The sequence below is a fragment of the Seriola aureovittata genome, chromosome 22 (genome assembly GCF_021018895.1).
Source record: "Seriola aureovittata isolate HTS-2021-v1 ecotype China chromosome 22, ASM2101889v1, whole genome shotgun sequence".
Classification (NCBI taxonomy): domain Eukaryota; kingdom Metazoa; phylum Chordata; class Actinopteri; order Carangiformes; family Carangidae; genus Seriola; species Seriola aureovittata.
In genome coordinates, this window is record NC_079385.1 from 14,135,303 (window position 1) to 14,160,302 (window position 25,000).

Genomic DNA, 25,000 nt, shown 5'->3' on the forward strand with positions numbered 1-25,000 from the left:
TTTACCGCAGTGATTGAATCAATGGAGCTGTTACTCACTATCTGATGTTTCCAACTCCCACCATATCGACAGCCACATTCTCGCCTTGAATCCACCATAATAGGTCTGCGGTGCATGATATAATGGCTTCATAGGCCATAAAGGCCCATTGGGAGAGCTGGCTTGCTTTACTCAAAGCTGTATTTCTCCAACAGGGTCAAACCAGCATTAGCTGTGTGGTGCTAATGGGTTAACGGCTACAAAAACCACATTTTATTTTTCTTCGGTGTATTTTTGGCCTCAGTCTCTAAAGGGCACTTGGAGTTAATATGGCTTTTGAGCAGATATGTTCATACTGTTAGTATATAAGAAAAAAACCTCCTCGAATAACATTGTCTTTTCTCATTATCCAAAGGTAAAGCTTTTTGCTAATTTTTGTAAAATTTCTTCTTTATAAATTTGTATGAGGATTTGTTTGGATTTTTTGTGCTAGTCCATATGAATCAATATGCAAAGTACCATTTCTAAGACATTGATGCAATTCAACTTGAACCTAAATGTTTTATAATACTACTTTTTTATTGCAGACTATGCTGCAGCATGCAATAAAGTAATTTCATAACAAACGTCAGAGAAATGATTACAAGAAGCACTCCCGTTCACTTACAAACAGCATAAACAACCCTCAGAAAATGACTGTGTGCATAAGAAGCACACAGTCTCACAGTGCTCTGCAAAGTTACATCAGACTTTATTTCATTTCATTTATATAGATGCATTTATTTAGGAGCACTGCAGGGGTGGGATATAAATGTTTTCATTTTCTGCTGTTGCTTCAGGACTTGGTCCCTGTCAGACTCTCAGTCAAGCCAACATGCAAACCAAATCAAAATGTTTGCACCTCTGTAGATGAAAGAATTAAATGGAATTTTTGACTCATTTTAAACAATCAAAGCTTAACATTTCTAGCTTCTTCTATGGGGAGAGGAAACACATGGTAAATTAGATAAAATGGTAACGGAGGCAAACAGTGAACACATCAGTAATAGAGTGAGAGGAAAACACTCACAGTGATGTAATGAAAGGCAACTTCAAGAACTGCACTGGAACTGTGAATTGAAGTATCACTGTGTTCTCACTCATGTCTGTGTTTTTCAGGAGGCCAGTTGGAAAGTCTGATGGAGACCATGAGAGCAGAGATCGCTGCCCAGCCACCTGTGGAAGGGTCCTATTCCGCACGCCGAGGGGACTACTGCATAGCCAAGTTCGCTGATGGTGAATGGTGAGAAAAGATTTTGGTACTTGTGACAATATTTAAAAGCTTTACAATGACCTCAACCCATTAGCAACATGCAGATGCACAGAGTTCAAGTATCAGAAGATTGGACAGGAAAAGTTGAACTGATGACTCTACAACAACTAAGATATTTTATACAATTTTGTGAGCTACGTGTTTGCATGTTTTTTTCTCTCTCTCATGAACACCTGACATTTCATTTTTACCTTGTCTCTATCTAAGCCTGTGATGCGTTAACTGCAGACACCCACAGGGTGTAATTAGCTCACTGCCACTGATTTGGCCCTGTAGAATCAGCAGTCACTTGACAGTGGCGCACACATATACACACCTTCAGCTCGTCCACACACCGGATGTTGGAAGTTTACAGATGGTCATGGGGACAGATAGAAGTCACATTGATCGAGGGAGGGAGAGAGAGGGTGTCTATGTCAAGAAGGTGACGGCAGAATAAGATCACGGAACTGATTAAAAAACCAAATGTTCCCCCGACACAGGTGTTCTCTTCCTTCCCTCTGTCTTCCTCTCCTGGTTTTTGGGGGCAAAACTAAACTTATCCTCTTGCCCCAGCAACCAACGAGCATTTTAAATAGGCCATCTGTTGTAAACCTTAACTTTCTTCAACCTATTGTTTATACAGACAATTATATCCTGTTGTTTCTTTCAACAGCAAAACATTAATCCTGCACCAGGTGGCAAATGTCTGAGATTTTTGTCATTTTTCTTTTTTTTTTTTTTATACCAGCTCCATATTATTCAGCAAGCTAATTATGTTCATGTTCTCATTGTTCTGTGTCCATATCTTTGTGGAATGTCGGCTTGTTTCATTAGGGGGCTAATTAGAAATTCGTTGCCTTTCAAGGCCTTTTAGAACACCACGCATCCAGAGTGAATAGAAAGGGAAAAACCTCTGTTCATCAGTCATTCGCACTTTTTCCTCTCACTCTTTCTCTCTCTTGCGCTCTGCCTCGTTGCTGTTCTTTATGTCTTCCTGTTAATCACTTATAACTTTGTTCTCGTCTCTCTCTTTGCCCATGTGGATCTAATTATTTGGCCTTCTCCTACTGTCCTTGGTATGCAGCCAATTTGTCTTTCTTGCTCTCATTTGTTTGTTGAAGTTTAGAGTCAGTGAAGTGATGGTCAGATGAAGAGACACTTCCTCAAATGAACTGACTTGAATTGAGAAAAAAAAATCATGCTCCTCAGTATCTTCTGTAGGAATTCATAAGAAGGATTTTGCTCTTACTCAGACACTTCATGTTGGCTTTCCTTTAATTTGTCAATAATCTGCCTGTCATTGAAATATCAAATTTATTTTCATTCAAATTCTGCTTGCCAAATGTGCTAGAAAATCAAACCTTACGAAGTGAAACTGCTGGGTTTTTGCGATTAGCACTAATGCACTAAAGTTATTTGCTACAAGGCAAAAATAGGTTTAGATATCTGCCCTTTATTGCAAAGAGGCCTCTGTGCAATTTTCACAACCCTGCCATGTCCTGATAGATCCCCTCCGTCCCCCCCTCACTCCCCCAGCCTGTTCCTCTCCCCCGATCACAACAGACAGATCCTCCAACACCTTCTCCCCAGGGAAATAAGCACAGAATCATTTACTCATCTCCTTTACCTCTTGTGCCCTCTGTCTTCATCTCTGTTTCCCTCTCCTGTATCTTATCTCTCTCTCTCTGTCTCTCTCTCTCTCCCCCTTCTCTCTGTCTTCCTCTCTCTTTCAATTCTTCTTTTGCTGCTGCAGGTACAGAGCCAGAGTGGAGAGAGTTGAGTCCCCGGCAAAGGTTCATGTCTTCTACATTGACTATGGCAACGTGAGTAACTTTGTCACCACAAATTTGACAGTTTGTGCATGTGTGACAAACTGTTTGTGTTGGGGGAAGAGGTGTTTGAATGTTGCATTGTCATCATTAAAAAACAGTGGCATTGTTTGAAGCTCAAAACACACATACATTTGTAAAGTTTGTTTTAGCCAAACCCACAGCCAGAGGCAATCTAGTATCTGAAAAGGGATTTCTTTTCTGTTTCTTGCATCTATTCAGACACCAGTTGTTTGCTTATTTCAATGTTCAAAGCCGCCTAACAGCCTTTATGTATCCTTACAGCTGGAGTTTTTAGGACAAATACGATGCAGGCTTGTTTGTTTTCCCTTTATTGTTTATGACTGAAGCAAAGAGTGCTACTCAGTGTATAATTTTTATTCCTTTTCATACCAATGACAAAAGCAGAACTCCCCCTCTATCTTTTTTTTTTTACACTCTGTGATGACGTAGGCACTCCATCTCAATCCTTGTGATGCGTTATTGTCTGTTTCTACCCACGTGCATACACATGCTTGCATCACCAAGTGGCTCATGCAGCCAACCCCTGGCCTGCGGGAGATTTCCCATGATGCAGTGGAGCGGCACAGTGTGTGACTGCCCTCAGAGTGGGGGACAGCTCGAGGTTTGGCTGGCAGACGCGATGCGTCCTGGCATGTTGCTGAAAGTGTGATTCTCCGAGGCCGACCTGGCACACCAAAAAAAAATCAAGCTGATATCTACCTCATTCTCTGTAGTTTTGCGTCATTTTGGGTTGAGTCATTCTGGCCTTGATTTCATGCTTCTGTGTCATGAGCTATTAGTTGGTAATATTGCCACCTGTCTCAGGTGCAGCTCAGTACATGAATTATTATGTGATTGTTGGAAAACACAGCAGAGCACCTTGTCTTTTATTTTTAAAGCCTACATTTGAAGTGCTGTCAAAATTAAATATGGCGTCGATAAATCTAAACCTTCTAATCTATAATAAATTTTGAAGGTATTCTCTGTCTAGACTGTACAGTCCAATGAACACATTAACCTAAGATGTGGAGGTCATTAAATTAACTACCCACTTCTAATGGCTATACTTGTCTGACTTTCCACCAGTGTATCTCCCAGTAAGAAGCATATAGTGATCAGTGATTGATTACTCACGTTGGCTTATACCTTTCAGGATGTATTAAGTTTAATTCCTTAAATGATACATATCAGTGAAATTTAGTACATATGTTTTACATATAGTACTTTTCTTTGTTTACTGAAGATGAAAATACACTAACACACAGGTGAGATGACTGTACTGCACAATAGATCCACTAAAAACATCTGTCTAAAAACAAACAGATGTTTTTTACGCAGGCGAACATATCAGTGTCATTGCAAAGATTATGACTTCATCAAATTGCCTATAATCATTACAAACAAACATTACATCATTAATCATCACAGTTAAACTGGGGTTATTTTCTCGCCTAAGCACTTTTTTAGAAAACGTTAGTTTATAAATGGATGTTGTTATCCATTTTCGTAAAATGGATATGTAACACTAGAGTCTTCACTCATCATTGTATTCAAAAATACAACAACTCCTCTGACATGTAGTATTGCCTTTTCTACGTCTTACTCATTTTGCTGTGTTTTCTAATCTGACAAGAGGCTGGAGACGTCTATTGTTGTCTTTACTCTTTCTTTACTCTTAGCTTGTATCCGAGCTAGAGAGCAGATGGAGCTTAGTGAAAGGGGCCCCGGTACTGCTGTAGAAACAGCTGTGAAATGATTGGTAAGGTGACATATACAAGCATACAGCCCTTAAGCTACAATATGGCATCTGTCTTTCTTCCACAGTTGTAAACTGTCATCATTTAAATGACATATGGATTTGCAAAATTTATCCAGAATCAAGAAAATGTAGAAATAGATTACAGGTACCAGGATGAATTACAGCATGAGTTTGTGTTGAGCTTTGTTTGAGAATGTCCTTCACTTACAGAGGCGTCTGATTTAAGAGCTCCACTTTGTAATGTCAAAAATTCAGAATGTAAATTTTCATCAGAAGCTTGTTTCATTCTTTTCTGTATCCTTATTGAACAAGTCAGACTTCTCCCTACATCTCCCTTAAATTCTTTTACTGATGTGGCAAGAGATGGATGTCTGTCATGTTTGCTTAGACACAGTCATCATCACAAACAACAACTCTGACTGTTGTTCAGCTTCTCTTCACAGTCTCAAAACCTCAAACTCATAAACCAAAACATTTCCAAAGAGTAAATGTTTTAAACCATGAACCCAGACTTTACCTCTACAGTATTTACACATGGTAAAAAACAAATGTCACTGTGTGTCTATGTTTGATTGTGTAGATCAACATCATGCAGACGGTCTTGAAAAATGTTCTATATTGAGTCTGATTTCTGTCCGTCTTTCATCCCCCCTCAGAGAGAAGTTGTGACGTCCACCCGTCTGGCTACCATACCCCCTGCCTTCAGCACCAGGACCTTGCCAGCACAGGCCACCGAGTATGCCTTCGCCTTCATCCTGATCCCTCAGGACGTAAGTGCACGGACGAGCACAGAGACAGAGTAGAGATATGTGTTGCAACTGAAAGCTTCAGAATTAACTTTCAGGAAATCAACTTTTTCAGTCTCATTTTCTGCCAGCTTTTAAAAGTTGACTTTCCTGGCAAGACATGAAAACTGTTTGAGTTTCACTTATCACACGAGGTGATAAGTCTATAACTGACAGACGGGGTTGAGTTTTCATTCCAAGTGAGTGTTTGTGAAAATTGCGCTCATACATAATGGATGTAGCACAAAGCTGACAGAGCAATGACAAACACAGAGCCATTGATTTACCTGGTTGCAAAAAAGAATAATTGACATTGTATTGTCTATAGTACATAGAGACATTAATGTTTTATGAACAATTTGATAACATATAAATATAATATTTCTTCAGCAACCAAGGCTCCCGTACAATCTATAGATGGATCTTAACCATCTAGGTACTCGGTGTGCCTGTGCATAAATGTCCATCTAATAGCCGAGCAGCAGTTACTGTTTTCTTCAGCCCTAATCTTCTTGTTTACATTCAAGTGTGTTTACTCAACCCCCGGTGAGTGTTTGTCTCTGTGTGTGTGAGTGACTGTGTTTTGAGTGTGTCGGGGGGTCAAGCCATTGGTAGCATCCTGAGCTGGCATCATCCAGAATAGTTAGTGCTGATACAAACATGTTTTCTTTTGGTATGTGCCTGATTGGCGCCGTACTGAGCCCTGTCTTTAATTGGTTGTGTGCGTGCATTCAAGAGTGTAAGTTTAAAGGGGATTTATTTCACCACCCTTTGTAATGTCACATGTTCCTAGAATGAATTAGCCGCCATTATTAGCAACTAACTCCTTTTTTTTTTCTTTTTTTTTTTAATAATGGAGTTTCTGTTGAAATTGTCATAGAGAGGTTGACTTGATGCTGGTGGTCATTTTAGAGGCTGTAGTTAGTGCTTCTATTTTTATGATGACACAAAATGTAGTTAATGTAATTTTTTTACTGTGGTTATTAAAAACACAATCTTTAATTAAGTTAATTAATTGAAAAAAAACTTGTGTAGGCTGTGATTTGTTGTTGGCATCAAGTACAGGCTTGTTTTTAAAGATAATTTATGTGGTGAAGGACCAGTAACGACATAAACCTCAATGTTATTAAATCATAATTTGTTTATATATTATTTAACTGTTGTTGCTACTGCGCTTATTTTTGTAAAATGTCACCTAAATACCAGACTATTTTTCCAACAGTATTTGGACCCATTGGCCTCTTACTGTACATGTGTATCAAAGCTCCACTCACTCAGTGGCTCAGTAGAAGCTGTTTGTGCAGACATGGGTGTGTGTGTTTGTTTGTGTGTGAGCTAGTAGTGCCTGGGTGCATGCTGTCACCTGTCTCATGAGTCAGTGTCTCCTGAAGGATGAAGTGGCCCATCTGTTGGTCCAACCCGGGGGACACAGGCATCACCTACACTTTACAGCCCCCAGACACACACGCGCACACACACGTACACACACAGCTTTACCACATGTTGCAAGCTGACACGCACCTTACACCTCTCCTTCTCACTCTTTCTCTGTCACTCTGCATCTGTCTAACCCTTTTCCTGTTCTTTCTATTTTCTCTTGGTTTTTCTTTCATGTGTTTGCCGTCTCCTTTCTCTGAAGCTTTTTACTGTGTCACTCACGCTGTCAGCACGGTGCCCCACTTGCACTGCGCCTTTGCTGCTGCACATGGGAAAGGTTGTTGCCTTTGTCTCTAAACCCGCCACCTGATGCCCTCCACAAAATGTCTATTTTCACAAGTTATAGGGCTTCATAGTCAGTCTTAAAATCTTTCTTTTCTCAACACCAAAATTCTGCCAGCAGGATGAGATCATTCTGCTGATTTCACTACAGCTTTATGAGATGTTCCATAAAGTGACAGTATCTTCAAGAAACGGCAGGATTGCAATGTGCTCTCACTGGTCTGCTGGTTTGTAGAAGAGCAATCTTAAATGAAATGTGTACTTGTAACTTCACAAAATACAAGCTACACAGCATGTTATTGCCACGCCATTCCACTGAAGCAGTTACTTCTATCATAGCAACAAATGCCACCACATATCTGGCACGATTCAAAGAAGGTATTTTGATTTTCAGCTATTGCTACACAACCAATGTTAGCATTAACAGCTGTTTACTTACCAGTTTAGAAGAAATGTTTTGAATTTAGCATCTAACTTCACTCTTTTACTCACCAAGAGCTGTCTCCAGGGGTGGAGAGCAACACCAATGTTAACTCTTGTTTTGCCTCTATTTCTGTCACTTCTTCTCTCTCACTGAAATTAGCATGCTAACCAGCTAGCACCAGTCTGGCCGGCCTGTCTTGTCATTTTCTGATAGGGAATGACTGTAGCGTCCATTTTGTCCCTCCAAGTAGCGCTGCTCAGAGGGTGTATTGTAACCTCTTCTATTCCTCATCTATAAACGCAATGATGGTTGAAGCTTTTGGCAAGCAACCATCACCACCACCCGCTCCGGGCAAGAAACTGTGGTCGGCCCCTTCAATCCAGTTTTACTATGGATGCTGTGAACTCTCAGCTGCCTGCACTCAGGACACCCTGCCACTTCTTTAATATGCCTTGTCAGCTAATTAAAGAAAGTAGTTTATGCCAAGAGGGCATTTGTAATAAAGATGAACAACAGAATAAATTAAAAAAAAATGCCACCTAAAACAGTCCAGCCACACAATAGCCACTCCATAATGGCACTGGTTTGTAGACAAATGAAAAAAACTACTCCAATTAAAAGGTTGCTTGAGGTTATGCATCTTTCCTACTCATTTAGTCTTGCTCATTTGCATTACTTATAACACACTAACATCTACCTTTTCGTATAGATGGCTATGAAAAAATTTAATTAAAGTTCATCTATGTATTTTAACTCCTTTTCATTGATTTTATCTTCAGCATTTCTTTTTGGGGCTTGGTATTGATTCTCAGTACTTTTCCCCTCTCTCATGTATCGAAAGTTGGCACTGAATACTTTAACATATCCTTTAATCAGATCCTGAACTTTTTTCTAATTTTGGGCTGCCTTTTCTTTATGGAAAGTTCTTAAACAGTGCAAGGCAAAGTTCAACACTGATGCAATCAAGAGGTTTGGGTTGTATTGGTAAAAGAAAAAAGCGTTTTGTTCAAAAACCTTTTTTACATTCCTCAAAGAAGGTATCAAAGTATAAAGTATTGGTACTGAAAATGAGGTGTAATATTAGCTCAAGTGTTGAATATTTTAGAAAAAATACTTCTACAGCTCGACATCCAATTATACTGACTCACAGTGAGTAAAGTTGGAATATTTTAGCCTGTTGTTAATGTGTCAAAGTGTTTTAACCAGGTTTGTTCTGCACACATAGTCGACAAGAGAGGGTCACTAGAAGGTTCTCATTAATTTTGTATTACCCCCTCACCAGTGTCGACGCATTCTTGTTCTGTAATACTCTCTCCCTGTGTTCTTCTCTCTCCTCCTGTGTCGGTCATCTCTCTCTCTCTGTCACACTAACTCTTCCTCTGCCTCACATCCCTCTCTCACTTGCCCTGAGCTCCCCTGCAGCGCCTGTGACAAGCTGACCAGGGGGAGAGCAGGGACAAAAAAGGCCCTTAGTTTTTGTGCCTTGAACAAGCTTCTCTGCCCACACACACACACACACACACACACACACACACCAGACACGCACATACCCAAGGGCAGCTAGCTCGAAGGGGGTTGCCATGGAGACAAGACCAGGGCGAGAAAGAAGGGAAGCGAAGGGATGGATGGTGTAGGGGAGGGATGGATGATGGCCAGGGACCGATTTTTGTTTTTAAGTGTCTTTCTGCCTTTGAAGATGCAGCTCCCTTGTTTTTCGTTTTCGCCCCGACTACCGGAAGACGTGAGGTCAGGACTGCATCGCAGCTGTTCCACCTCCTTCTCTACCATGTGTTCAATCAAATGCTGGCCTTTCACATTCAAGGAGGTTAGGAATAAGAAAGGATGAGATAACTAACTGGAGAATGGGAAGAAGAAAAAAGGGACAGGAGGAGGAGGGCAGGTGGGAGTTAGACCGTTAGATAGTTCAGCCACACTACAATCTCATGATTGACGACTGACAGATTGCTGTGTGAGTGATCATGTAATTGTTATTGATTGGTGAATAATGTGTATGATTGTGTCGTTACTGGCCACATTACCAAGTGTGTTGACAGCCCCCCCTTCCCTCTCCTCCCTACACACTTTAAGGTTTTTTCCTCCAACAGAAATCCCATCACAATTAGGTTCATGCCTATGTAGGGTGTCTTTTTATCAGCCTCTGCATTGCATGTCTTTGTGTGTGTATCTGTTTAGGAGTCATCAGTGATAAGATACTAATTATCCCTTTAACCTTTCTTCCTCATGCCTTCCCTCCCTTCCCCCTTCCCCTTTTTTCCTATTATCTCCTTTTTTCCTTATTGTTTTCCTTCTTTCCTCTCCTCTTCTCACCTCCTCTTTCTTCCTAATCCCATTGCTTATCAACCTTTATCTCTTCAGGAGGACGCCCGTGCGGACGTGGTGGACTGTGTGGTGCGGGACATCCAGAACAGCCAGTGCTTGTTGAATGTGGAGTACTCGGGTGCCACCTGCCCACACGTCACGATACAGTTTGGTGACACCAAGGATGACGTGGGCCTAGGCCTGGTCAAAGAGGGCTTGGTCATGGTGGACGTCCGCAAGGAAAAGTACCTGCAGAAGATGGTGAGTAAAAAGATGGGATAGACAGAAGTTGATAAAAGTACAGTAAGATAAAGCAATTTTAAGTCTTCAGTTCAGCCTAAAACTGAAGTCTAGGTTGATTATGAGGTCTCTTGTGTTGTTTCCCCTTCTCTGTCTCTATTAATGACACTCTCTAGTCTTGCTGAGACTGGAGACCAGACAGTCATGGTTAATTATATCACCAAAACCTGTGGAACAATACAGATTCGACTTTCTGTTTGGCATGAATCCATGCTGGGAAAACAATGCTGACTGCGAGGGATTTGTTGCTTGTACTTAGGGTGAGATGTGAATTGTTGTTGTACTTCAGGTGTATTAAAGGTGAGGGAAAGGTTGAGTTTATTGAACAGGTCATACTGTCGGTTTCAGTAAATTTTAGATTCATTTTCCAGCCCTAGTCTGACTGTTGTTTGTTCATATGCCATCATAGTATCCATCTTTTCAAGTATTATTTTTCCCTACCTGCTTCTTGCTTGTGATTCAGTGCCTCGCGGTGCTGTCAAAATGCATAGTATGGATCAATATTTGTGCCACTGCTGTTACGAGTGGACAGTGATATAAGTCAGTTGATCAGATGCTAGCAGGTGTAATTTAGCTTTAAGCACATGGTAAGTGTATTTAGCATTTTTATTTGCAAATGGGCCCCTTGTGTATTATTTGATGTTAAAAGGTCCATATGACGTCTATGTCTCTGACAGTTCAATAATTACCACGTCCACGCCTGCATGCCTCTACCCACTTACTTCCATCTCAGCGTTTGTCATGTATAGATTTTTTTGATACATGAAAACTTGTATTACGATACATGCCTGTAGGTTCTGTAATGTGAACACTGAGGTACATGAGATATAATGCATCTCCTCACTTGACAGTCCACAGCCCCACAATATACATTTACACACCGCTATTTGCCTCAGATGGCGACCATTTTGTCAAACCATGAAGCGTTGCTCATTTACTTTCCTCTCATTATGCTAATTCGCCCAGCAGAGTCAAAGCCACTCTGTACTTGAAAGATAAAGAAAAATGGAGGATATTTATTTCTTCTGCAATTACTGCTTCCGCACATCCCAAATATTAGTCACTCTACTGTTTATTTAAAAATTGAAACGCACAAAGGAATGGAGAAATGTGTCCACCAGAGTGTAATTATTTATACACATATCAAAATGGATATTTATACAAATTAGAAGCGGGTGGGAGGAGCTCATTTTGTACACAATTTATTCTCTCGCTTATGTAGTTACTAACTCATTTTTGTACAGCATTGATAAAAGCACTTTGTGCCTTCCCGTCAATAAAGCACTGTGTATCATTGTCAGAGTGTTTTGACCTCTGACCTCTGAAGAGTAGCCAGCGACCATAATGCAGTCTCTGGGTAATGGACCCTATAGACAAAGGACAGTGATTAAAACCTCCCAGCCTTACAACTAATAGGCTTATAGACTGCACAGATTTAGGTTTTGTGGAACGGTTTCTCATTAGTATTCAGCAGCTGTGTCTCCAGCATTTGCGTCCTCCTTGCTGGATACAGACAAATATTTTGATCTGGAGAAATTCTAACAAGCAGCAGGGTTGCCAATGTTCTTACAAGAGTGTGCTGAAGTAAGTTCTACAGCATTTCCTTGTTGATTCCACCCATCAAGTCTGCATCCAATCTCAAAGCCATCGCTGAGATCCTCCATATTTCAGACTCGGCAAAAGTAAGTGTTATTCGGCCGCTTTCACACCTCTGACTGGATTAAATTTGCTTCTGATTCACAAAATGTGTGGAGTTTGTTTGTTATTAGAGCTGAGGGACAGAAAAGAATAATATCTGTGAATTATAATAGTGGTGTTGCTTAGGTGTGATAAATCTCTCTGGACTTAAATTAACTAGAGCTGAAACAAATGGTTGATTATCGATTTAATATCGATAACTTGAATTTGCATCGACAGATAATTAATCTACAACTATTCTGACAATTGAAATGACAAATATTCTGTGATTACAGCTTTTCAAATGTGAGAACCGGCTGCTGTTGTTTGTCTAGTAAATTGAATATCTTTGAGTTTTGGAAAGTTGGTCGGACAAAACAAGACATTTAAAGACATCCCCTTGTGCTCTTGACATTTCAGTTCATTGAGGAAATTATGTGCAGATTAGTTTAATTGCAGCCCTGAAATGAACAGTGAAAGTCTTCCTTACAAACAAAAACTATTGTGATTATTTGACTCTTTCAGTTTCAACTGTCCCTATTTGATGTTGTATGCTGTTTTGGATGAAGGCATTTACAATTTAATCTCTTAATTTGCTGCATCCTAGTTTTTTCCTGTGATCTAGTGGAGTTGACCTAGAATCATTTGTTTGCAAGGTGCATTTCTGGCTCAAATATTTATGAGCAGCACTCCAGCTGCTGCGAGTGCGACAACAGAACATTATCCTTTAGGGCCAATAGAACCAAAAATGCTCTAAGATACAACCTTTTGTTGACCTCTGGATCCGTGCCCCCAATTCTTTTCATCTCACAGAAAGTTCCCCTTGAGCTTTAGATAGTGTAATATCCAAGCCAGTGCACCCTGAGCTCTTTCTCTCCTCCTTTCTCTCTTTTCACTCATCCAGACTATCAGCCTCCTTGTAGAGTGACTTTTGTCCTTCCTATCTGTTCCATTTTGGCTCTATTCTTTATTCATTATCCATTCCAGGGGATTGGAACATGGTCATTGTAATCTGTAGTGCTAAGCATTGCATAACAGATGGGCTGTAATGTTCACTGGCACTTCAGCGACTATCAATAGTCAGTCATAAGTGCACTGAAGGTTAACACCAGTCTTTGAGAATGGCATTGTCCCAAGAGAGAGAGAGCAAAGAGGGATATTCATCCATTTGGGGTTTTATTTATTTTTTTCAAGCGCATTTCAGCCTTAAACCCTTTACTCAAAGATGCCCACTATGCACACCATATGGAGTACATACTGCAGCTACACTGACAAACAGCTGTAATGTCAGCATAAAGTTTAATCTGCCATACATCTGGCATATCATGTGTAGTCCCTCTGCATGTGTTATTTAGATTATAATCAGTGAGTGATATCATTGCTTTATCACCAGCACAGCCCTGGAGACAATATGTACTTTACATTATATACAGTAGCTGCAGTATTTCAGGAAGTGTGGGCTAGTGACTGTTAATTAGTTTCAATTCTTGAACCTTTTTGTGTTATTTACTCTCGACCATATTTTCTCCCTCATACATTTCCTCTTTGTTTGTCTGTCTGCTCTTCCTCCTTATTTGTCGCCGCTCAGACGTTTTATATTCGGATACAGAGCTTGAGAACTGTTCTATTTCTGTGGAAACTTGTAACACAGAAGAGTGTATGAGCATGTAGGTCTTTGATTTATTTTTTGTTCCCTAAGGCACAATAATGCTGTACACTGTTGACTGTCAGGTACAATTGTATGCCAATTGTACATATTATCATCATCTTGGTATCATAAATGAGCTCTTAGCAAAGCTCAACAGTCTGGGTAAACTTTGGCAAACAGAAAACAATGGATGTTTGCCAAACTTCCTGTTGGGTTCTTCTGTGTGCACAAAACACCACATTTAGAGTTCTTCTCTCTTGCTCTGACCTGAGACACACACTGACTTCATGCCTTCTCCACCTCAGGCACGGAAGATGTACTAAGCCATTCTTATATTGCCCTTAAATTGTCCTGGCACCATCAACTATCCGCTGCTAGAATGGCAGGTTGCCACTTTGGCACACAGACACTCACTAACACACTTCTTTCTTGTCCCTCATTCTTCTTAAAGTCTCTCCACTCATTGTTCAAGGTCTGATTTCTTCCATATTTCCTCCTTGTCTTTACCAGTTTCTCAAAATCACTCAATTTTCTCCCCTCTCCTTCCTATCGCCTCTTATCTTTCCAGTGCTCTCCTCTTCATCACTTATTTCTTGTTTACTCGCTCCTGTACCCTCCATTCCTCTTGCTCCTCCATTTCTCTGCCTTCTGCACATCACTCGCTTACTTCACCGTACTTGTCATTATTACTTTTTTCTTCACTGAGAGATTCACTTACTCATACACACTCCCTCCTCTCCATGCATTCTTTTTTTCTTTAAGCCTGTGCTATTCATGTTATCCAAAATGAGCTTGAGCATTCTCTTTAGACAGCAATGGGGAGGCGGCTTGTTTGGCTTTTGCATGTGCTAATTTGCATTTTGTCTTTCAGTGCTATGTCATGATGAACAATAATCCCCAGGTATTAAAGTGGAGAGGCGCTCAGATCAGACCCGGTGTTGGCCTCATAATGAGCTGTGATTTAAATGCTGTTACCTGCAATTATTTGTAACTTGCGTCAGCCGATTCTGCCCTGTGAACTCACACTGGGCTGAAAGTAATGACTCTCTTTTATGATTTTAAGTGATGGTGTACTGAAATGAGTCTGTCATGACAGTTTGACTAGAAGATGGCTGTGTAGTTAGAGGCACAATCTTTTGTGCTCTGCTGCTTTTCACCACTGTTTCTAGCAGCAGCCGACAACAACATAACTGATTCAAACTCTGGCAGGCCACCGGGTGCCAACCGTCTCACCCAGTCACCTCAGCTAAGTGACATCGGTGCTAGCCCCCAAAGTTCATTAGCGTTACAAGCTTATAATCTCCCGTTTGCTAATTACAAGTCAATTACAAACACGTAAGTGTCTGTCACTCCCTTGCCAGCACAATTATTATCAATCACCAACAGCGATAGCTGTATCGACCCTGGCCAATTCTCCAATATGTTCCCCACTGAAAGGATTTCAGTCCAGAAATAGTCACACACCTTAGACATATGTTTGTAAAGACACGCTTAGGATATTTATTAAAATGTTACAGTATTGTGTGTGCATGTGCGTGCGTGCGTGTGTGTGTGTGTGAGTGAGCTGAAGGCTGACTGTGGGGAAAACAGCTGCAAGGTGGCTCCCTGAGAGTGAAAGCTGCAGATGAGTCCTGGAATCTTTAATTACCCACAGGCCCCTTGAGAAATGTAGTTTTATTTCTTCCTTTATCTTCTCTCTCTGTATTCGTACTGTATTCACACTGAGGCCTTGTTTTTCATGTATGAATGTAGAGTGGAGGACTTTTAAGTAGCATTTGAGCAGCCAGAAGGAGCAGCCTTTAAGTGGTGGCTCACATGAAATACAGGGTTTTTTATTTATTTGTGTCTTTTCACAACTGCCTCATGGGAGATGAGGTTTTCTTACAGCTTGTGGTTAAAGCCCCCCGTGTAGCTAATAGCTCAGCAGTTGCATTGCACAGTGATTGTGTTAATGGGGGTTGGAACCGTAGATGAAGATGAAATGGTGTGCTGAGTGGTGTGGGCACACCTACAGCTGTATGTGGGGAATCCATACAGGAAATCAGGAAGGAGGCTCACATATACACAGGATGCCCCAAGGGAAGGGCTGTTCCATTTATCAAAGTACAATTGTGCTGCTTGGTACCTACAATGCGCTACAGCAAGGTGGCTCATGTGATGTTGTCCTCTGCCACCATACTGTTAAGGCAGTGGTTTGGACACTGATGATATGCCTCATGGGAATGTTGGTGTGTCTATACAGCAGGTCCACAGTAACAAAATGAGGCCTCGAGGGCAAACAATGTTTCATGTAGTAGCACGGCTGTTGTTGCTTATGGGCTGTCCCCAGGCAGAGGGGACAAACATAGGACATGTGTGGGGGTCCCTCATGAGCGCCAACACATTCACTTTTAACTCTTCATATGAAATGTAGAGAAAGGGAAAACAAAACAACACACTATCCCGATGCCTGATACAGAAAAAATAGAGGACAAAAATTATGACAATGAAATGAAGAACAACAAAAATGGCGACGTGGGGGTGGGGGGTTCTATGTCCGAGTAGAGTCAGTAAGCACCCCATGGATCCTGCCACGGTGGATCAGGTTTCCATCGCCTCCACCCCAATGCAAATATTCAACACTGTGTCATCTATAAATGGCTTTTAGCCGTATCCGGACCACCAATTGACTGACTTTCAGGTCTCACCCTCCCTGTTCAACCACAATGACTGCCTGTCACAGCCCATCAAGAACCCCCCCACCTCATCCTCAAAAACCACCACAGGGCATATATAAACACACGCAGACGCACACCCACTGAGCTTCATGGGTGTGTGACAGCATGACCGCTCCTCACCAATGGCTCAATACCTAATTTACAAGTAGAGTTAGAGATGGGACCTTTTAATGGACATTTTCTGCTCCCCTGTTATTGACTGCACTCACACTCTCATACACACTCACTTGCTCAGGCAGTTGCCTCCCCTGCTGCCACTGCTCTGAGGGCCCTTCTGACATGTCCTAGCTGACACGCGCCACTTCCCAAACGCAATTCCATCCTTTGCAGATGTACACACACACGCACACACACGCACGCGCACACACACACACACACACACACACACACACACACACAGAGTCACAAACTCTATCCTCCCTCCCACACACCCTGGGGGTGCATAGAGGACAGACAGACAGCTGGGGAGTGGAGGCACCAGGTTTTTCAAGCTTAGATTGTTTGAGTTGTGTGACCTCACAGAAGAGAATAGATATTGGGAAAAAAAGGAGCAACTCTTTACATAGCCTTTATAAGGATAAGAGTGTGTGCATCCGTGCATGCGCATCAAGTATTTCTATGGTACTTGTGTTTACGTAAGACCTGTTTTCTTTCCAGTGCCCCTGGGAGAGCACTGGAGAATTTTCTCTGTGGTATCTGTTATTAGTCCTTGCATTTGTAGTGTGTGCACATGTTTTACATGTGTATGTCCTCCTTAACTCAATGAACCCATGCTGGTGGGCTTGTCATGCCACGTTCCCGCCAAAGCGCCTGATCTCCTCCGACAGTCATGCTAGGGGGGACCAGCATGCAACAGGGCGTAATCCTAGTTTACCTCAGATAGGGACAATGACACTTGTACACATGATGTACTTGAAAGGCTCAGTTTTTGATTTATTCCAGCTTTCACAGAGAAATGGTCAGATTTGTAAGAAGGAGCATATCTGAAGAAACTGATTTTTCTACTTCTCTTTTTCTACATGTTGAAAATTTTTCTGCAAAGGGCAAACAGTGATGCAGTTTACAGTAAACAAGGTTCTCTTGCAGCAATGACAGCTCAGAAAATGCTTCCACTAATAGAAAATAAAGAGAATAACTGGAAGCCCATGGAAGTCAGGTGCTGACAACTGTTCATTTTCACCTGGATTTTTTACTGTTTTAAATTGAGTTTTTACCTTTCTTTAATTCAGATAAATTTCGGATTTAAATTTTTTTTTTTTTTTTTAAAGTAGTAAAAAATACATCCAGTAAATGTAATGCCATGCTTTATTTACATCCATAAATATGAGCCAATTCATTGTCAGTCGTTTTATCCTACATTTACTCAAAGACACTGTAATTCCTTTGTACCTCAGTTGCACACAACAAGCTTTCGAGGATTCTCTCCCTGGTTAGCCAGGGTGGGTGTGTGACAAACCTTTCCCTATCAATCCACTTGTGTGTAAGCCTGAAGAGAGTTTACCAAAACCCTGGCCCCCTCTCTGCTTGCCATGCAGTATTCATGCAGTGGTATGTTGAATGAGAGCTGTCTCTAAGGACTACAATCCACAGCGCAGCCAAATACACTCAAATTGAAATGGTGTGAGTTACAGACATAAAAGGCTTTGTGTTGCGGCAAACGCTCTGAAGACAACCTGTCTTGTGCAGTTTTCTGCTTTAGGTGGAGTCAAAAGGAGAGGGAGATGGCAGGTGGTGGGAGAATGAAACAAGATGTAATGAGGATTGAGAGAGCAGAATGAAAAAACAAAAGCAATGCAACAACAAAGAAACAATGACAAAAGGGAGTTAGTGGCAGTTTGTTTTTGGTTGGAGTTTGACTGCTGGTGTCTGGGAGGCTGTGTCTGATCGTCATTGCTATTAATGAGTAAAGCTCAACATGCGTGGAGGACAAGCCTCATTGTTCCTTTTCCACTCGAGTGGATTTTACATCGCCTGACATCCCATCTTGACAGCTAGGACCAAGAGAGCATACCCACTGCTGAAACTTTGATTAGTCACTTGCGTTTCATATGCACTCCATCCAAAATCTGGTTTCACTTAGCGTTTTCGCTCGCTGTGAAATCAAAAATGTGGCAGCTCACCTACGCACCAGACGCGCACAACCTGTCAGAAAGCTGCAACGTTAGCTCTCGCTCAGATCCATCACTTTCACACCACGCTTACCAGAACACCACCTGGGCATGGCATGCTGGCCAGCATAGGGAAATACACGGACTCTCACTCTCAGGCAGACAGATTCACAGCTAGACAGACGCACTGACGAGTGCCAAAACACCAGACCCACACCACCTGTTGTTCATCTCACGAAAAGCATCACACTCCCCCGCCAGGTCTTCCACTAGAAAGTCGCCTGCATGACTTAAAATTGACTCCTTGTGTTTCCAATACATTGATTTATTTGTGACAGCCTGCCACAATATCAACATTGACTGTCACATAATGATTTTCTATTATTTTTTCTATATTTTTACTATTTCAAATGGATGAAATTGCATTTAATTGTAGAGCTGAGTGTAGTGCATTGATTTGCTCATATTATCAATTATCTAATAATTGGATAATACCATATATACGGTATATTAGATATGCCACCACGCATCCTCCAGTAGTTGTAAATAACCTTTTTCTTGAATGTGCATGGAGCATCAGAGAGTTCTCAGAATGTTGTGAATTTACTCAAATGTAAACTGTTGGTGTGAAATTATAAGAAAATTGACTTCTGTAATCTGTTCAACTTTCTTATAGCAGTTTTGAGGCAACTTTCAGACTCTCAGCAGAGTTAAATGGAAGCTAAGAAATAATCACACACATTCAGGGCACACTCCTTGGCACACAGCATCCTCCTTAGCCGAACAGCATAGTCTCTGGTACTGCCAGCGTCCGTGGCCACTGCTCACCAAACATGGCATCTGTCTGACATATGGGAGCTCTGTAGGGTCATCCAGACAAGCACGCTGTCACCCGCTGCCTTCTGCCACCCTCACCCCCCTCCAAACACTGAATTTTCTTTTCCTTTTCCCTTCAGTCATTACCATCATGTCTGTGCTGTCACATTCTCCTCCCACTTCTCACCTGAACACCTAAACAGCTTTAAGCTTCCTCCTTGTTGGCCTCTCTGCTTTGGTGGAACATCATTTCTTTTTTCTGACAATTTTGCATCACACCTTTCCTCCATCACCCCCACCCCCCTCCTCCCTCTGTGTTTAATGGCACACTTGTTTCCAATAAAGTGAAACATTCCTTTCCTTTACCACTTTAAGTCATCTCCACATGAGTTTAGCTTCCGTTTGTGTTGTAAACGAGCCATTATGCTTCGCTACTGGAGCCAATAGAAAAACCGTGAAGGAAGGATCCGGGACAGGATACGTGCGAGCTGTTCAGAATCTGAAGGCAGTCATCATCGGTGTTCAGCTGCACACTGATTGGCTGTTGTGTTACACCAAGCTGAAGTGAGCAGAACAGTGAAAGATGAGGGCGAGCCAGGAAAGGCACCCTCCCAACCAGAGTACAAAGAGGCTCACCGTGATAGTTTCAGTATGGCAGCCATCATCTGTGCGTATTGTGCTGTAGTGCTCTTGACTTTGCATGTGGATGCAGACTCTCAGCTGTGTAGAGTTTTGGAAAAGTGTAGATGGAATATATTTCCTTTAAAGTTGAGCTTTTCCTAGTTTGCCATTCTTCTCAAAAATGTAATTTCCTCTTTTGCGTTTGAATATTGCCAAATCCACTTTGGCAGATGTGAAAGCCTATTCCACCTGATTTTAGCTTCCCCCTAACTTCCCAAGTGCAGCACTAGGAAAGAACTAAAACTGCTATGGGCGCTGGTAGCTCCCCCCAAAAGCCCAAATGGCATCACTGGCCTTTTGTGTCTGTGAAATATCGTTGGATGGGTCTTCCATATGGTGACATCTGCCTGATGGGACCAAGATGCCATATCCCAATGCTTTCCAAAAAATCTCTCCTTTAGTTGGCTTTGATGGATGACTTCTGCAGCCACTGCACTTCCCCCAGCCACACACTCACACGTGCACTCGCTAAGACACAGTGACTGTACAATCCAGCTGCAGGTCTGTTATCTTGACGTGCCATGTGCTGCGTAGCTATCAAATCAACCTATGTGCACAAGCTAGCTAAGCAATTAAACTCTAGAGCCCAATCCACACTCGACAGTTTTAACATCTGGCATCCTTGTTCTGGTGTGTGTGTGCGTCTGAGTGTGAAAGCCAGCTCATCTGCTACTATAATAAGATACAAAATGTGGTGCACAATTGAATCCATTGTGAGATCACAATGACTCTTTTTTTTTTTTTGCTGTCTCCTTCTTTCAAGTGACTTTTGCTGTTATTTCTTTAGAGTAGTTTTCATGTTACCGTGATGTTGATATTTCCCTCTAATCAGAATCAAGCAAACTCTGCTCACCCTATGAATCTGGCAGAATTGTACTTCCACCATTCACAGACTGAATGTGAGTGGTCAGGGTCAACCATGGTGGAGGTTAGGTGCGTGCATGCGATCACACTGTAGCCACTCTGACATTGTATTGATGGAGGACAGCTCCACTCATAGGGTCTGTCGTCCAAGCTTTCCAAGGTCCATACATCCACTTGCACTGAAACCATCTGACCAAACCCAGCCTCCCCCCACCCCACCCACTGCCCTATGACTCATCACTGGTTCATTCAATGAGGCTAAATGGCTGTTCTAGCAGAAACAGTCAATATGCTCAACACTGCACATTGGCTTCCTCCTCTAGCTTTCTCAAACTCTTTTATATCCTCTCTATACTCTCACTATGCCCACTTATTCATGTCGAGCAAAACAAACAGATGCATTCGTATTGAACAAATGATAGAATTTAATGTTCCCACAAAGTGGCTTATGCTGGTGGTTATGAAAGAGGCGTGTATTGTATACAAGTGACAGGTTTGTCAAGGGTCAACCCTAACATCACCCCTAAGGAACATAAGGGCATAATTGTGAAATATTAAATATTTCAATATTTTCACACTAATTTCTGAGATATTCTGACTATAGAAAGATTGATAAAGAGACATAATGAGGAGTAAAAACAACCTGTCAAGCAACACAAATCATACTTGTTCATACTTTATGTTTTAGTGCATTTGTCATGTTTTTAAAGAACGTCGACTGTAAATGACTTGTGCTGAATAGAGACAAGTGGCATTAAGTTACCAAACTGCTTCTGTGATGTCTGATATTATGTTTGCTAACATTAGCCACTACAAGCTACTGGTCAGAGACCAGACTGACCAGCTGAAAGGATTATTCAACTGGTGAACTAACAGAAAAATAATCTATAACTGTTTTGCTGATTGATTAATTGTTTAAGTCATTTTTCAAGCGAGAATGGTAAACACTGAGTGGCACAAGCTTCTCAAATGTGAGGATTTGCTGTTCTTCTTAATCTTAATCTTCTTAATTACACACTGATTGTTCTTTGGGGTTTGTACTGTCAGTTGAAAAAAAAACAAGCTTTTAAGATGTCAACTTTGGCTTTGGGAAATTGTGAGAAGCATTTTTCATTAATTTCTGACATTGAATTGAACAAAGGAGCCTTTTATTCCTTATGAATTTTTCATTTCTGTCCCACCACCACACTGAACCATAGAGCTCTGCTTTTCTACATGAAACACACGTAGAAGTCAGGCTCACCACCTTTGAGCTAGTAGCTTCCTTAAGACGTCCTGCTCATGCACTTGATTATAAACTGCTGCTACAAACCAGTGAGGTGTTGGCCTGAGATGAGCAGGCACAAGGGGATGTGAGTTGTAGCATGAAGCGCAAAGTGATGGTCTGCCCACAGTGGATAAAGCAATGACCCCCGAACAGTGAGCCGTAATGTGGTGTTGGCTGTTCCGTATGCTTCGTTCTCATGTTTGTGCGTTCCACATTCCCTGCAGTGACATAACCACTTTGTGTCTATGTGTGTTATCTTGATGCTGTTGATCTTCAGAGCATAATGTGTTCCTTACATCTAGTGTTGCTTGGAGGATGAGCAAGTGTCCTTCTGTGAAAGACGTGAACTTTGTGCAAGAAACTTGTGAAATTTCCATGTAAGCAGGTAAAAGAAATGTCTCCTGGGGCAGAGCAGGTTGAAAGAATGCATTGATTCACCTTAATCCTTTAAAATCCAATGTGTGACAGTGATGTGATATGCTAATGACTTGTCTCTTTCTGCCCTAGGTGACAGAGTACCTGAACAGTCAAGAATCTGCCAAGAGTGCCAGGGTAAGTCACTCCATCCCAGCCAACCATCTTATTGTCTTTTCATCAGCTTCTCTGTCGCCTCTTCCTCCTAATAACTGTGGTTTGTCTGTGAGAAATCTAATGTTGCCAAAACAAGAATATATTACAACACTAATTACTTTTCTACACCAACTACCGAAGAGAAAGTGTCGTCTCTCTGTCGCTTCTCTCTCTCTCTCTCTCTCTCTTTCGCTCAAGATGTGACACATTACATTGGCAGTCACTATTGTCCCATATGGATTGGTGCCCACAGTCTGTGCAGGTCCATACTGTGAAAATGGGGGTGGGGATGTGTGTGAAAATGTGTAGAGGGGCTAGAAGGAGAGGAAGAAAAAACAGGAGATTGAATAGGAGGCACATAACACACCGGGCTCTCATGCCGTCTCAGGACAGATGAGATGAGTCAATCAAAGAACTTTAAACCAAGAACATGAAAGGACCTCGTAATGTATGTCATAAGTCATCATCATGTGAAAACAAGCCTGTGTTTAAAGCTTGTCTGGTGATATTTGATATTTATTACATTTATTATTAAAAAACACAACCAACATTAAATGTATCCTACTATAACAAGTATTGCCTGTGTAGCCAAAACCTGATATAGCTTATTGCTCCATTGTTGTCCTAAAAACACATAAATGAGCCACACATTTGCACAGGCAGACACGTTCCTTCATTAGGATGGAGGAATGTGTCAACCAGTGTGTCGATGACCATCTTAGTGCATTAAATACACATTAGTGCAACAAATCCACCACTGAAAATTGTCCCCAACTCATGCACAATTCACTCCTATTAGACAAACGCTTGCTAAAAACTACAGTGCCCAGCTGTTTTAGGAAATAATTAAGATTTTTGGATTTAAGAAATAATGTAAGAAAATTATAAGTGTCTAACAGTAAGTCCTAAGTATTTCTTTGTTAGCAAAGGTTGGATCCCTTTTAGGTCTTTCTTTTTAGATGTTGACAGCAAAGTGTTTGTTCAAATCTGAGGTGCTTTTCACAAGAAACCTTGAGCCTGCACAGACTCTTGGATCCTATTTTGTTTTTACCCACGTAAATGTCAAGCTTCATGGCTCAAAATCCAAAAGCTGTCCCTCCAGCGCTCATTTAGTTACCCCGTGGTGATACAGCAAACCCAGACAATGAGCCAGTCAGAGGTGGAACTGACTCTAATCACAATCAGAGTTACTACCATGTTTTCAGGGTGTTAGGGAGGAGGAGAAAAAAGGCAGCGGAGTGAGAGATGGGAAATGACAATACGTACAAATGGCTTCATTCATTCATTCATCCTAATAACTAGTGCTAATTAGCACAGTCACTAATTAGCTATGAATCACAGCATTAACAGCTGAGCGCTCATGCCTCTGAGAACCAGAAAAGAAACATCCCACACAGACACAGACCCTCGTACACACAAAAACACCCCTCAAACTGCACAATTTCTATCACATTTAAATAACCCATATCACACTGGATGCTGCTCCAAACTACACACACACACTTTGCCAATCGTATTGTGATAAAGACGACATTTAGCAGGGAAATGCATGTGACGGTTTATGAGGTGATGCAGGAGCATGGATGTAATGGAACAGGAGAAGTAATAGACTGGGTGGTATTTGAGACGCTGAGCCTCCAGCTGAAATGGGGAAGCACCAAGAGTCAGATTAAACAGTGATGATAATGATGCAGCCTTTGCACTGGCCTGCAAAAGCAGTGATGTCTCTGTCGACGTTGCATAGTGGTTTTTTTGGTCTCCCCTCTCCTTTTTGCTCTTGATCATTTAACATGTAATGTGCTAGAGAAATTATTGCAGTCCCATTAAAAGCAGTTAGGAATGTAACAGCATTTTATGGTTATTTGTTTCATTGTGGTCAATAAAATCCGTCTCTGTCTTCCCATTAGCTCAACATTTGGCGCTACGGAGACTTCCGTGCAGATGATGCTGATGAGTTTGGTTACAGCCGTTAAAAGAAGAAAAAAATTAAAGGAAAAAAATAAAACCGACCATCCAATCAACACCATTCCAAAGACCAACATGGACGGCGAGTGACGCATTGGACAGAAGACAAAGTAAAGAAATGATGAAAAACTAAACGACAAGCATTGACTCACTCTTCCTTTTTGACATTTCATCCCTCCGGTCCTGACTTCTCTTCTGTGCGTACCATTTTTTTTTTTCCAGCTAGCCCCTGTAGCTCCAAATAGAGCATGCTAGCAATGCTAAAAGAAAAAATGA

The 25,000-nt window shown here is 41.5% G+C and overlaps 1 protein-coding gene across 1 annotated transcript in view; it reads left to right on the plus strand.

The window, feature by feature from the left end:
- Nucleotides 1-25,000, plus strand: part of snd1 (staphylococcal nuclease and tudor domain containing 1) — a 170,756-nt gene that overhangs the window by 145,076 nt on the left and 680 nt on the right. The window contains exons 19-24 of the mRNA XM_056367694.1: nucleotides 1,138-1,261; nucleotides 3,027-3,096; nucleotides 5,521-5,634; nucleotides 10,169-10,372; nucleotides 22,697-22,741; nucleotides 24,667-25,000. The exon at nucleotides 24,667-25,000 is cut by the window's right edge and continues 680 nt beyond it. Of these exons, the coding sequence (XP_056223669.1) occupies nucleotides 1,138-1,261; nucleotides 3,027-3,096; nucleotides 5,521-5,634; nucleotides 10,169-10,372; nucleotides 22,697-22,741; nucleotides 24,667-24,732 (623 nt within the window). The 3' untranslated portion in view covers nucleotides 24,733-25,000. The remainder of the gene's footprint in view (nucleotides 1-1,137; nucleotides 1,262-3,026; nucleotides 3,097-5,520; nucleotides 5,635-10,168; nucleotides 10,373-22,696; nucleotides 22,742-24,666) is intronic.